Source organism: Oreochromis aureus, linkage group 5 (assembly GCF_013358895.1).
Source record: "Oreochromis aureus strain Israel breed Guangdong linkage group 5, ZZ_aureus, whole genome shotgun sequence".
Classification (NCBI taxonomy): Eukaryota; Metazoa; Chordata; class Actinopteri; order Cichliformes; family Cichlidae; genus Oreochromis; species Oreochromis aureus.
In genome coordinates, this window is record NC_052946.1 from 38,192,560 (window position 1) to 38,207,880 (window position 15,321).

At 41.2% G+C, this 15,321-nt stretch overlaps 1 protein-coding gene across 3 annotated transcripts; it reads left to right on the plus strand.

Moving 5' to 3' along the window:
- The first annotated feature begins 1,662 nt into the window (after positions 1 to 1,662).
- Positions 1,663 to 13,582, plus strand: LOC120440301 (butyrophilin subfamily 2 member A2-like). Of its 3 annotated transcripts, XR_005613146.1 has the most exons (4): positions 1,663 to 1,701; positions 2,397 to 2,735; positions 2,908 to 2,943; positions 13,405 to 13,582. XR_005613146.1 is itself a non-coding variant. In XM_039612633.1 (3 exons), the coding sequence occupies exons 1-3, from the start codon at positions 2,381 to 2,383 to the stop codon at positions 13,193 to 13,195; spliced, it is 429 nt and encodes a 142-aa protein (XP_039468567.1). In that variant the 5' UTR covers positions 2,194 to 2,380; the 3' UTR covers positions 13,196 to 13,582. The 3 variants fall into 3 exon arrangements, 2 of the variants coding, with proteins under 2 accessions (XP_039468567.1, XP_039468566.1); XM_039612633.1 differs by lacking the exon at positions 1,663 to 1,701 and having other exon boundaries at positions 2,194 to 2,735; positions 13,158 to 13,582; XM_039612632.1 differs by lacking the exon at positions 1,663 to 1,701 and having other exon boundaries at positions 2,194 to 2,735.
- The last annotated feature ends 1,739 nt before the right edge of the window (positions 13,583 to 15,321 follow it).

Genomic DNA, 15,321 nt, shown 5'->3' on the forward strand with positions numbered 1-15,321 from the left:
AAATGGGGCCTTTAGAGCATCACCAGTGAAACTGGCTCTAGAATTACTTGAATTTCCTAAACTGAAGTTTTTCCCAATCGTTGCTCCAAGTGGATGAAATCAGACTTTGTTTGTTTTTCCTGTTAAAACCTAAATTTCTCCCGAGGAGACGCCATGCTCTCACAATGGTCCCAAATTTGCAAGAGTGATGTTCTGGTGTCCGAGTTTTCATGAACGCAGCTCAGCATCACAGGAGAGCTGAGACAGAGCTCATTCCCTGCAGCAGAAACATCATTATAAGCAGTGTTGGGGAGTAACGGAATACATGTACCGCCGTTACGTATTCAGAATACAAAATATGAGTAACTGTATTCCGTTACAGTTACCGTTTAAAAAGGTGGTATTCAGAATACAGTTACTTTGTTGAAATAAATGGAATACACGGCGGTACTTCCCTGTTTCATATTGTCGCGGGTCCGGACTGTTTGGGTTTGTTTGACAGCTACGGTCAGGCGGCAGCGTTACGGTTGCCATGGTTACAGGGTGACGCGCTCTCTCTGCGTGTTTCCTGGGTGAGAGAGCGCTTTTTTGTTGTTGTTGTTGTGCTAAGCTAAAGGCAGAATGCTACAGGCATGGCTCTAAAGAATGTAGCCTGATGGGCAGTGTAGTCCGTGCTGCAGGGAGAATGGACTACCATACCCGTTATGTGTCTGTGAGCGAGGGAGGGAGAGAAAGGAAAAGTCCGAGCTGTCATCGAGCAAAAACGGGAGCTGGAAGCATGTAAATATAATAATAACCACAGCAGCCAAGAAGAGTGCCTGACGAGCCCATTTGTAAGTAAGCTATTAAGACTCAACTGTACACTGTGTTCGTGTTTTCCTCCGGAAAAAATAAGTTCCGTTGGAGCAGCCTTTCAACGCCTCTCTCTGTCTCCCGCAAGCAAAGTTGACCCAGACAACAAAGTAAAGCTAGTTTTCGGCTACCAGCCCGACACGGAACCCGACGTATTAGCCAGAGGTCCCTTTACTACGGTTCGGAGCCGCGGACCTTCAGTAACAGTAATAAATCACAGCAATAGGACATTCATGTAGTTGTAAACAGCATGATAATATATTAAGTAATCCAAAGTATTCAGAATACGTTACTCTCATTGAGTAATGTAACGGAATACGTTACAGAATACATTTTGGGGCATGTATTCAGTATTCTGTAGTGGAATACATTTTAAAAGTAACCTTCCCAACACTGATTATAAGTTATACTTTACTATGAATCCAGCAGGAAGTGAGTTTATGGCCCACATTCAGACTGAGGGACGATTTGAGTTTGGTGTCGCTTAGAAGTAAAAGAAGAGATTTAAACAGTAATCTAAAAAATAAAACAAGTCTTTGACTTGATGACACACAACAGACCTGTGCAGGAAGTGAATTCACACATAACAAAAAGAATCCATATTAATTCTGTAATTTACCTTAAAATTATCGTTCGGTGTTTAAATTTAGAAGAAGAAGCTAAAGGACTGAAAACTTTCTCACCTGTTTGTATCCTGAACTCGTCTCATGTGTCGTCTTTAGCAGTGAGAACATCGAGCTGTGAGGCGCTGAAGTAAAGCTGTGAGTAAAGAATGAATTTCAACAAACAAACCATCAAAGGATCAAAATGAATCAGAGAAAAGTCGAAGAAGGAAATCTGAGCTGCTGATCATCACAGTTGTGCTCAAAGGTTTCATTTCAAAATGAGTCTGAAGTTTGTGAATGAGCTACACATAAACACAACAGAAACACAAGAACAAGAAGAACTGTTTCATTTAAAAACTCTGAATTATATATAATCCACCTCTGTGAAAGTGCAGTGAGAGGATCTGTGAGGTTTGGTTGATCACATAGTTTGATACTAAGAGTGACACTAATAAGATCAGAATTTCATCAAACTTATTAAAACCAGCATCACAACTCGCTTTACACAATAATAAAATACACACTATAAAAATAACCAACATCTGGACTGCAGCTGGGCTCTGAAATATGTCCTCATCACTTTTAACAGTACAAACATCATAACTGTCACAGCTTCTCATATCTCTGAATAAAAACACAGTTTTTCCTAATCCACTGTTACGATCACACAGCAGGACTCTGCTCGGCCTGAACACCACCTCAGGTGTCCTCGTAACTCACTGCACTTTCATTCAAGCCTTTTTCTGGTTTTGTCAGCTATACATATATATATATATGGATGACTGAGCATGCATGAAGACGATAGAGCTTATCCTATCACAGTAGATTGTATGTAGGACATATCAGTGACCTGAGCTACAGAGAAGTGAAGTAAAATATCTGAACACACTGAGTCTGAGTTACAGTCATACTAAGACTGCATATTTCAACATAGTGAATCAAACATGCTTCATTCTTCAGGTCCAGGAGTCACAGTGAATGTCTCAGAAGAAAGTGATGTCATCTTACCCTGCTCCCTCGGCACCAATCAGAACCTTGAACAGAAGCTGTTTGATTGGAGGAAAAAAGCACCAACTAAACAGGAGGTGTTCATGTATGATGGAGGCCTTCATTACAATAATGGACGTCGAGGTCAAGACGAGCACTTCAGAGGACGGGTCTCACATTTTCCACAAGAGCTGCAGTTTGGTAACGCCTCCATCATCATCAGAAACACCACGGTGGCTGACAGTGGAGTCTACACCTGTGATTTTCCACGTCTGCAGCCACAACAAAGATTCTGCATTAAACTTGTTGTTGGTGAGTAGAAAGCATCCTGAAAATAAACCCTGTAAGGACGCTGCTGGAAGCTGTCACCTCATCAGTTTGTTACCTGAACCAAGAGATGTTCACAGAGGTGATGCAGAAACATCAGCTCCATCATGACTTCATGATGCTGTGTGAAAAAACATGTTTAATTTTTGCCTTTCAGAACTGACCTTGAAAGATCGATCAGGAGAAATCCCAGGTGAGTGATGATGTCACTGATGTGTGCATCTGTAACCTGTGTGAGCGGTTTGAAACTTGCCCCTGTTATTTTCTGACATCCCTTAACTTTTCAACCTGCGGTATCCACCTTGACGGTGCCGACATATATTTCACTTTTCATCATTTTTCATCATTTCAACTTTTTACTTCTGCACAACTTACACACACTAACAAGTCTATCCTTCAGCTTTAACACTAAAGAATAACAGAACAAACTCCTCTAAGAGCTATAACCCAAAACAAAGCAGAAAGCAACAGATCCCACTTAGCGCACACTCTCTCACCGCTCAGCAGTCATCACCCCAAACACAGGTCAAGACAGATAACGTCTTTACACATGCAGCAGCTCCCACTCACAGCCACACACACACTTCCACACCATGGTTTCACAGCAAAGTTACACATAGATCCCAGCATTAAACTCTGCTCCTTCACTTTCTCCCATATTAATAATTTTAACAATGTAACATTTTTAACTATCCAATTACAAAGGACACATTTAATGTTCTTTTTCAAGGCGAGGTGAAAATGTACCTTGAACCCGGGCAGAATCCCCTCAGACAGCACCAATTATTTTATGCAGAAAAAAGCTCTGCTTACCTTATCTTATGCGGCCGCTTGGTGCTCTCTGGGTGCGCCGAGTGGCAACAACACCCAAGATCCACAGCTGACGCCTCCAACTCCTTGTCCCTTCGTTCGGTCGCCAAATTGTGGTTGTCCCTTCGTTCGATCTCCAAATTGTGGTTGTCACAATTGAGAGCAATTCTTCAGATTAGCAGTAGGTGGACCTCAGCTTCCCAATTTCAATTAAAGTCAAAAACACAAAAATCACAGGAGAGGAGCAAAGTTCTATGCCAGCTGTTTTATTGAACAGTGCAGCTCAGCAAAACAGAAGGAAAAGCAAAGCTCCCCTAGGGTGTTTGCTGTAAGCGCATGCAGGTTGGGACCAACCCCAATGGACAGGCAGCATTATAAGCCCAGAGGGCTTTCCCAGGTCCCCTTTTAAAGATACCAGTAGTCCCACCTTGTGCTGCTGCTGAGTAACTTTCCCACGCGCCCAAAAACAGCAGGTGCAGGGTCAAGGACGGGCCAGAGTTCGGGCAGGGCTCTCACTGAGGGCCCTGCCCAAAAGGACACCCCTAGGTTAACCCTTTGCTTTGCCTTCTGACAATCGGTCACAACATGGTCAAAGGTCACACATTAGTACAGCAAATAGCATAGCTTTTGTGATAATCTTATGATATTCATGTGAATAATACTTGACCTAACTACATCAAATATATGGGTTAAATGCATTACATAAAAATAGACACTCCAGTGTAGGTTTATAGTGTGTGTGTATGACAGCGATTTCATTATGTTGTTTCCAGTATCTCTGTTACCATGTTACTATTTTTTAAGAGATATGTCTCATGAATATGCTGCATGAAAAACATTTATTGTGTGTGTGTGTGCGCCCGCGTATGTGCAAAACACCTCGTGCCTAAAAAACTATATATATATATACATATATATATATTCCATTTGAAGACTGAATATATATTCAGTCTTCAAATGGAATTGAAGACTGAATAGCAGACCCAGTTAGCAGCAACACAGGAGACAGCGCTAGGGGCTGTTGAACAGGTGACCGCGCTACAGGAGACTGAGCCACAGGTAGCAGTGACACTGGAGACTGACCTAGTGGCAACTGAGAAGGTGAGAGGGTGACACTGGAGCCTGAACTGATGACAAAGCTAATGACTGCGCTACCAACTGAGCTACTGACTGAGTTATGGACTGCAACAAAGGTTGTAGTGATTCTGGTTGTGGTAGCGGCTGAGTGGCAGAGGGGGCTGAAGACTGGGCTACAGGTAGCGGGCCAGATTGGGGTGGAGGTGTGACAGGTGGTGGCGTTGCGGCCGACACTGGGAGCTGAGCCGAAGGCTGCTGGACGGCTGATAAGCAGTTCTTATTGGTATCTGCCGCACAAAACACAGCCCAGGAAAAAACAGTCTCACAGTCCAAAATAGGGGAATTGTCCGTTTCACTCACCACAGTCGGCTGCTCAGGAATCCTAGGGTTTGACTGTGGCGAGGAGCATCTGCGGTGTGAGCGCCGCTGTTTTTCTGGAGGCTGGACTGACGAGCAGGACATAACGACCTCAGGTGAGTCGGGCAGCGAAGCAGTAGTAGCTTGGAAAAGGTGTGGTGTGTTCCGGAGAAAGGCCTGTGTGATCGGGTGAAGCAATCCAAATTGGAGTCGGGGCAGTCTGCTTCTCTCCACCCCAGGGAAGACGATAACACTACCTGGGTCTGGGTGCAGTTTCAACCAATCAATCAATCTTTATTTATAAAGCACTTTTCATACAGCATCCATCCATCTTCATCCGCTTTATCCGAGGCCGGGTCGCGGGGGCAGCAGCCTAAGTAGAGAAGCCCCTCTCCCCAGCCACCTCCTCCAGGTTATCCGGGGGAACACCAAGGCGTTCCCAGGCCAGCCAAGAGATATAATCTCTCCGGTGTGTCCTGGGTCTGCCCTGGGCCTCCCTCCGGTGGGACATGCCCGAACACCTCACCCAGGAGGCGCCCAGGAGGCATTCTTGTCAGATGCCCGAACCACCTCAACTGGCTCCTTTCGATGTGGAGGAGCAGCGGCACTACTCTGAGCCCCTCCCGGATGGCCGAACTTCCCACCCTACCTCTAAGGGAGAGGCCAGCCATCCTTCGGAGGAAGCTCATTTCTGCCGCTTGTATCCGCGATCTCGTTCTTTCGGTCTCTACCCACAGCTCGTGGTCATAGGTGAGGGTAGGGACGTAGATCGACCGGTAAATTGAGACGTTCGCTTTTGCACTCAGCTCCCTCCTCGCCACGACGGACCGGTGCAGCGTCCGCATCACTGCAGCCGCAGCACCAATCCGTCTGTCGATCTCCGGCTCCCTTCTCCCATCACTCGCGAACAAGATCCCGAGATACTTGAACTCCTCCACTTGGGGGCAGGAACTCATCCCCGACCCAGAGTGGGCACTCCACCCTTTTCCGGCTGAGAACCATAGCCTCAGATTTGGAGGTGCTGATCCTCATTCCCGCTGCTTCACACTCGGCTGCGAACCGTTCCAGTGCGAGCTGGAGGCCCTCACCCGATGAAGCCAGCAGAACCACATCATCCGATGTAATTACAAATTACATGATTTTGAAAATAATATTGATCCAGAAAGGAATGTGCTTAATGCAATTAATGTTACATGCGAGTATTATACTGAGAATCAATTTAGGGATAATGTTGACTTAGGCAATACATTTTCATTAATTCATTTTAACTGTAGAAGCCTCTATAAAAGTTTTGTTCTGATCAATGATTTTTTGAATGATCTGAAAGGCAAGTTTAAAGTGATAGCACTATCAGAAACGTGGATAGATGAGGAAAGGGGCTGGGACTTTCACATTGATGGGTGTGAATTATATCATATAAATAGATCTAATAAGAAGGCAGGAGGTGTGGCACTTTTTGTTGATAGTGATTTGAAATGTAAACACTTTGAATATATGTCTGTGGCTATTGATGATTTAATGGAGTGTGTGACAGTAGAAATAGAAATGGAAAGAAAGAGTAATATAATTGTTACTTGTATGTATAGGAGGCCTGGGACACTGATAGAAACATTCACAGATGTAGTAGAAGATTTATTGAGCAAGGTAAAGGGAAATAAGACATTCTGTATTTGCGGTGATTATAATATTGATTTTTTTTAAAAATGTCCAATCATAAGGCATCATCAGATTTTTTTGAGTTATTATTTGGAAGAGGGTTCTACCCTCTGATTACTAAACCTAGTAGAATAACTGAAAAGTCAGCTACTTCAATTGATCACATTTTCATTAATTGCTTGGAAAGCAACATTATAAGTGGTCTTGTTATAAATGACATAAGCGATCATTTACCTGTTTTTGTTACTTTAGATTATAAAATGACACGAAAGGAGGAAGCGTGTGTGGACAGATATATAAGAATTAGAAATGATGATGCAATAAATATGTTCAGGCAAGACCTTATGAAAGAAGATTGGAATGGGGTTTATGTAAATGACGTCAATGCTGCATACGAGGCATTCTTAAACATTTATTTGGTTTTGTATGAAAATCACTGTCCACTGGTATTATATAAGCAAAAGAAAAAGAAAACTACTGGTAAACCATGGATAACAAAAGGACTGGAAAATGCATGTAAAAAGAAAAATAAATTGTATTGAGATTATATAAAACTTAGAACAAAGCCTGCTGAAATGAAATATAAAGTTTATAAAAATAAGTTAGTATTATTTATCAGAAAGGCTAAGAAAGAGTATTATAATAAATTATTTTACAAAAACAAAAATAATGTTAAGGGTACGTGGAATATCTTAAAAAACGTATTGGGTAATAAATATACATCTTTAAATTTACCTACTTACTTTAATATGAAAAATAAGGTAGTAAGTGATATGAATGAAGTGGTAAATGAATTTAATTCTTTTTTTGTAAATATTGGGCCTAACCTGGCAAACTTAATTAGAAAACAGGATGATTCAGAATGGAATGACGAATGGAAAGGAGACAGCAGAGTGGTACAGTCTATGTTTTTAGGGAAATCACTGAAAAGAAATCATAGCTATTGTAGCAAATTCTAAAACAAGACATCCACTGACTGTGATGGGTTAGACATGGTCATTGTAAAAAGACCTTGGATTGTATAATCAAACCTCTCTGTTATATTTTTAATCTCTCATTTTACACGGTGTATTTCCTGACCGAATGAAAGTGGCAAAAGTTATCCCTCTTTACAAATCAGGAGACAGACATAGTTTTAATAATTATAGACCAGTATCATTGCTATCACAGTTTTCTAAAGTGCTTGAAAAACTCTTTGCACAAAGATTTGATAGTTTCATTGAAAAACATCAACTGTTAAGTGAAAGTCAGTACGGATTTCGACAGAACAGATCAACAGCAATAGCATTAATGAATACTATTGAAGACATTTCATCAGCAACACACAATAATAAATATACTATAGGGGTATTCATTGATTTAAAAAAGCTTTTGACACTCTGCAACACTCCATCTTGATTTCAAAGTTAAGTACTTATGGTGTGAGAGGAATAGTATTGAACTGGTTAAGCAGTTATTTAGATAATAGGTTTCAATATGTGCAGTGTTTAGGCAACTCATCTGATAGAATGAAAATAGAATATGGGGTCCCTCAAGGTTCTGTTTTAGGACCAAAACTTTTTAATTTATATATAAACGACATTTGTGATGTATCAAAAATGTTACATTTTGTTTTGTTTGCAGACGATACAAAATTTTATTGTTCCGGAGAAAATTTGAAAGAATTGGCTAAAATTATGGTTATTGAAATGAAAAAAATGAAAAAATGGTTTGATGTAAATAAGTTATCACTGAATTTGGAAAAAACTAAGTTTATGATATTCGGAAACCGAGCAAAGGAGGAAGAGAGAGTATTATCTATAGAGGGAGTATCAATTGAAAGAGTGACAGAATTGCGTTTTCTGGGTGTAATAGTGGATGACAAGTTAACATGGAAACCTCATATTGAACATGTTAAAAAAAAGTTGGCTAAAAGTATTTATATCCTGGGTAATGTAAGATATATATTAGATTACAAGACAATGAGAATATTATATTTTTCATTGTTTCTACCCTATCTGAGTTATTGTGTGGAAGTATGGGGGAATACATATGTGACTAATATGAAACCATTATATTTATTACAGAAGAGAGCGCTTCGAGTCATGCATAATGTTAAATATAGAGAACACACTAATAGTTTGTTTATAAAATCGAAGTTATTAAAACTAGAAGATATAGTGAAATTACAGACATTAATTATTATGTTTAGGGCAAAAAATAAAACACTACCTCTTAAGTTACAAAGTTTATTTGTATTGTGTTCAGAAAATGGGGACGGCAGAAGGAAGTTTTACTTTAAGCATCGGTTTGCTCGAACCACACAAAGGCAAATGTGTCCAACAGTTATAGGCATAAGAAACTGGAATTCTCTCGATGATCATCTTAAGTGTTGTGCAAATGTTTTTCAATTTAAAATCTGCTATAAGAATAAAATACTAAATCAATATGAAGAAGTTGAAAATAACAGAGTTTAATTGTAGAAAAATTATCCTTTTAGTTTGATATTTAGTGGTATTGCTCATTGTCGAGTATATTGTTCTGTTTGGTTTGTTTTGTTTTGTTATGTGCAGAATATTGTCAGAGTGTAATTTTGGTTGTATACTTGTATTGTCACAGATAGGGGGCAGGTGTCAATAAGAATTTATTCTTCTTCCTGCTCCTTTTCATGCATGGAAACAGTGTTACATTAATTGAAAGGAAGGTTGTGTATGGGAAATGAATTACTGCTGTACCATGTGTGAAACAAAAAAATAAAATGAAAAATGAAAAATGAATCCGCAAAAAGCAGAGATGAGATTCTGAGGCCACCGAAGTGAAAGCCCTCCACCACTTGGCTGCGCCTAGAAATCCTGTCCATAAAAATTATGAACAGAACTGGTGACAAAGGGCAGCCCTGGTGGAGCCCATCACCCACCGGGAACGAGTCCGACTTATTGCCGGCAATGCGAACCAAACTCTTGCAACGGTTGTATAGGGATCGAATGGCCCGTAGCAATGGGCCAGACACCCCATACTCCCGCAACACCTCCCACAGGACACCCCGAGGGACACGGTCGAATGCCTTCTCCAAGTCCACAAAACACATGTAGACTGGTTGGGCAAACTCCCATGCACCCTCAAGTATCCTCAAGAGGATAAAGAGCTGGTCCAGTGTTCCGCGACCAGGACAAAAACTGCATTCTTCCTCCTGTATCTGAGGTTCGACTAGCGGACGAACTCTCCTTTCCAGCACCCTGGCATAGACTTTCCTAGGGAGGCTGAGGAGTTTGATCCCCCTGTAGTTGGAACACACCCTCCGGTCCTCCTTCATACAGCAATGTAGCACAAAGTGCTTTACATGGTTAAAAGCAGCCCACCCCGCCGTCCAACTCAGTTTCCCCCTCCAGGGGCAAGGGTACCTAGACCTGGGGCTTAGAGTACGCTTGGGGAGTGTGATTGTGTGTACAGTGTCTCTTTATGTCTGTCTCCACGTTAGTTGAGTGCTGAGTAATTGCATTTGAGAGCATGAGGGTGGGAATGGATGTTTGTATCTGTGTGTGCCTGTTTGTCTGTGTCTATATGTCAGTTCGGGTATCATAGGCCACCTCTCTGGGGACATCTCAGGCCTCCACACCTTAGAGGGCCTATCTCCCTCCACCACTCCCCCTGCCAGTGGCAGACGCCCTCAGATATCGGTGCACTGGTGGTTCTTGGTGTCCGGGGATGGACGTCCAGGTACACACCGGCTCACTCTTGCTTGTCAGGGCCTAAAGCCTGGGGCTCGCTCGGGCTCCTTCAGGGGTGGGGTACCCTAAGCCTCTCGGCCTGGGGCTCGGTCACTCTGGCACAGCTGGCTGCCGGCAGACCTCACAGGCAAGTCACTGCAACCCCCTCTGGCTTCTGCTCCGCGGCTGCTGAGTGACCCCTCATCTGGGGCTCTCTTCAGCTCTTTTCTTGGTCTCTTGTGCTCTAAGGACCTCTGGCTGTCTGGAGCCTGTATTTCCTCCATACCTGCTTCATGCCCTGGAGGACGGGGCTGTGGCCCCCCACACCCTCTATCAGATCATTACATGAAGGAACCTTTTAAAAAAACAAGCGCGCTCATGCTCACAGGTGTACACACGGGTGATCACACACACAAACGACACCCTTTTTGGCTCCTACCTCAAAGCACACTGTGCGCTGTTGATCTTACATGCTGCACAATAATGTTTATTATTTAGTATTTACTGTTATATTCACATAGTTCATCGTGATGATGTTGTTATTGCTTTCTTATTTTGCTTGTTTTCTCTTTTTTCTTTCTGATCAGGTGATTGATATGTATTTTTTGTCTGTTTGTTTTGTTGGTTTTTGTTTTTTCCCTTTATCGCCGTCCCTCTTCTCAGCTGTTTTTCTTTCCCTACCTCTCTTTCTTTCTCCCTTTTCTTTCCCCCAGTCATGTCAGTACCAGCTCTGAAATGTACTCAAAGTAAGAAAGTAAAAAGTATCTCCTTGGACGACATTACTGCCAGCTATTTCTGTGCAGAGCTAACTGAAACTTGTGCTACATTAATGTAACAATAAAATGATATCAGTAGATTTGAATAAAAACTTTATTTTAGTCTAATTTTTAATTCTAATTGTACTCAGTTTGAATCAGTTAATCAGAACATCAGCAAAGAAAAAGAAGGAAAATTATAGAGGAAAAACAGGAAGTTTATTCTGCACTAACCTGCCCGGGATTTTCATGCAGCCTTTAAAAATAACACAGTTAGTGTTAGTACACACTGACGTTTATCCAAACGAATCCTCACAAAATCACGTTGGACCTGTTTCTATTATACTGACTAATTTTAATCTCACCACTGTCAGTTCCTTCTTAAAATTTATTAATTAGTACTGTGCAATAGGAGAGCAATTGTGTTGTATTATCATTCTTAAAATAACAATAATAATCTTCCAAAGAGCTTTTATGTCTGGATGAATAAACTTGACATAACTTCAGGTTTGAGGCTCATGAACATGAAAAAGATGTTTAAGAAGAACAAATCTGTCAACAGCATCAAATCTTAGTGGTAAATGGGCTCATGGATACAGCACTTTTTTATACACACTCACTCACTCATGCAGCCTGTTAGGGTTCAATATTGAGAGAAGAATCCATAAAAACCACAGATCCAGGCGTGTGCAATTTAGACGGCATTTTAATGAACACATGTGTGAGTTCAACAACCCAATCAGTGTTGAACTGTCTTTCTCATATTCAGACAACTGTTTTATGGGGTTAAGAATTGTACAGCCCCCTTTTCTGTTACTAGGCAGATTTACGTCACACCAAAACCACAATGACTTTTAACATAGAACATCATCTTCGTGTCGACGGCTGATGCTTCCTGTTAGCCGCCTTCGCTGTCGCTTATCTCCTGGAACATCAAGTGCACTTCCTGTAGAAAATGTCACTCATACAGGCACAACTTCTGCATTTCTGCCCTACCTTCTGCAAAAGCACACCGTTTCCTGTCAGCCTGCAACTCAGTTTTCTCCCCCACTGAAGACTATGTGTAAGAATATAAAACATTCAGAAACCTTTAACTTATAGATTCAACTGATTATAACTGAACCTGTAATAAACCTGTTAATATTTGATTATGATAACCCCTGTAATACAAATTATAACCTAATGCCAGCACTTCCATAAATGCTTGGATGAAATGATAATTAATGCAATGATAAAGATGATGGTTATGAACAGTAACCCTAAAATAATTCCTATAATTCTACAAGCCTTATATGATATCCGAGAAGCACTCTGATTATATGGCACGTACAAACGATAAATCAGACACTTGTTTCCTGGTACTTTGTTCTGGTCAAAGTACTCGACTCAGTTTAAACACAACTGCTGCCAACAGCTGAAGATCTGTTTGTCTTTGTTTTTGTTATTTTCACCCTGATGCTGGGATGTAGTAGAGATGAAGGGATCTTGTGTCTTTGGGAGTTTCATACCACCAAGCTTTGTGGCTACTTCCGTCCAGAACTGTCACTGGAAACCTCTAAGTCAAGAGGTTTCCTTATGAAGTCAAGATAACATCGTGTACAAAGGCCGACGTACAAGGCCGTTATTCCACAGGCTGTGACATCTGGCAAGCCTGAGCTTCTGCACACAGTCAGCTTGTTGTAAAATCTAATTTCCTCACAGGTGTGTCATTCAGAGGAAAAGTGGGAGTGCCGGGATTTTCTGAAATCTGCAAAAATAACAATAATAAAAAGATAAAAAGAGGGAAACGTGTTTTAAAAAGTACAAAATCTGTGTTATAAAACATTTTATTACCGTATATAAAAAGGCTCTAACAGTTATTTAAGCTGCTGTGAATGACGCATTATGTTATTTATAACTTTATAACACTTCTATTGCACTCTTACATATCATAACATGACAGACTGAAACTGACCAAAGTCAGAGCAAAAGTCCAACAAAAAAAAAACTTGAAGCTCATGAAACAGTGCAAAACAAAAGTCTGTGAAAGGCACAGAACCTCAGGAGACAGTTCTTAAACCTTTCAGGGAGACGACCTGGAGGTCGAGGGCACAACAGTCCATAGTTCAAATGTTCAGGGGCCGGCCAAGAGTCCAACAGTGGTGACGGATCAGATCAGGGGGCTGGCGACAACCTCTGGCTGGGTCAAGACAAGAGCATCATCTGCAGCATGCCGGCTGCAGGCGATGGAGCAGGTGGTGGCGCTGCAAACGATGGCGTGGACAATGCCACCTGGGTTTAAATGAGTCTAGTTTTTCTTGTTTTTTAATTTAGGTTTGACAGGGGAGAGCAGTGTGAACATCGCCACGGACAGAGAGTGAAGCAGATAATTAATTTAAACACACACACAATAAACAAAGTACCTGTGAATAAATACAAGATGTAAACATTCTACGTTCTACGTTGTACGTTCTATTATTTGTATTTCCACTGTATTTTTTCTTTCCTCTCTCCATGCATTGTGACCAATGTTGTTTTAGGGAACCAATCCTGCTGTATATCAATAAAATGTTGATCACAAAAAAGGTGTGAATTTATTGATTTAGTGATGAGTCGTGTTCGCTGTGGTGATAAGTTACTGAATTTAAAGGAATTTAAAATTGTCTAAACGCTACAACATGTATTAACTGTAGTTATTCATGTAAATCAAAAGAGCGTCTTTTTCTCTGGATAAATAGACCTGACATTAAAATAAGTTTATGGTTCATAAACACTGTAAAGCACAGACTGCATCAAATCTCATTCAAAGCGCCTTTTATTCCATCCATGCATCACATCGTTGATCACACAAATGAAACATCACAATATTTTGGGGCTGAACGTCTTGCTCAAGGACGCTTTGCTAACCTGAGGAGTTGCATCAGCCTGACCGAAGTAGTGGAGACTCTCCTACTCCTCCTCTCTTCCTCCTCAAAAACCTTCACAGAATTGTTTCCAGTCTGACTCCATGTGCCTGCAGTTTTTACAAGAAGGTTTAATAAAAATGTGCAGTTATATCTAAGTTAATAAACTTTAGCCTTTTGAAGTAAAGAAGAAAACCCGGCAAAAATGTGAATATGTGAATGAACAGGCTAAATCATTAAGACACAAGAAAATCTGAAGGGTTCTAATAAAGTCTTAAAATAAATTTATGTTTCCATTTGTACAACACGGTTTTAGTTTTTATTGTTTTAGATGAAGTTTAATGTTCTGAGCAAATAAAGAATAACTGCAAAAACTGAATTCCAACCTAGGTTCAGGTTTAGTGGGTGTAATAAGTGTCAGATTTATGTTACCGCTCACAGAACAACCAGCCAAGAAGTTAAAAATGCATCAAGGAATTGTGTCTAAGAATCTGTATTTATTACTGATGTTCATCAGGGAAACACAAAGTCTTTAGACCCTCCCACTATCAGCACACAGAGGTACGAGAGATCGTCCAGGAATGGTAACATTATTTTCTGTTTATCTCTAATCTAGAATCTAACCTGCTCCGCTGCAGCTACATCATTCATCATGGTGATTTACCCCAATAAGAAGTGAACCTATGCCGTCACACATAAAACCAAAATGCTGCTTTTTAGCACAGGCCTCCAGGGTCAAACATCCAAAGCACCAGACAGTGCAGGAGACAGGCTGGTGTGACAGAGGAGGAGCCTCTGGACTGGGTGAGATGGAGGCAGACGACTCCTAAAGAGGGCAGCCAGAGGAGGACGAAGACGACTCTAGTGACCAGAATAACTTTGTCTCAAACAGCTCATTGACTATTTGAACAGATGTGACCCACACAGCAGCTTTAACATCCATAAACAAACACTAATCAATACAACAGTTTTAACCTGAAATTCTTGAACTGTTCATAAGTCCATTAAAGTGGGTATACTGGCCCATTGCACATATTTTTATTCTTGAACATTATTAGAGTTTTAAAAAGTTCTTATGTGATCTCATACTGAGCCGTGGTGCAGCCCCTCAGTTCATCCCAGACTGTCTCACACAAACAGGTTTGATGGGTCGGTGGGCGGAGCTTCTGTGCTCAGATAAATCCAAGAGCAGAAAGAAGTGTGAAGTGATTACTGTAGTGTACTCACAGGGATTATTGTACATACACTGACGTCATCATTTTGTCATTGACCATGTTTAATGAGGACGAGGAGGAGCAGGAACAGCCTCAGTTGTGTGTGTGTGTGTGTGTGTGTGTGTGCGCGCGCA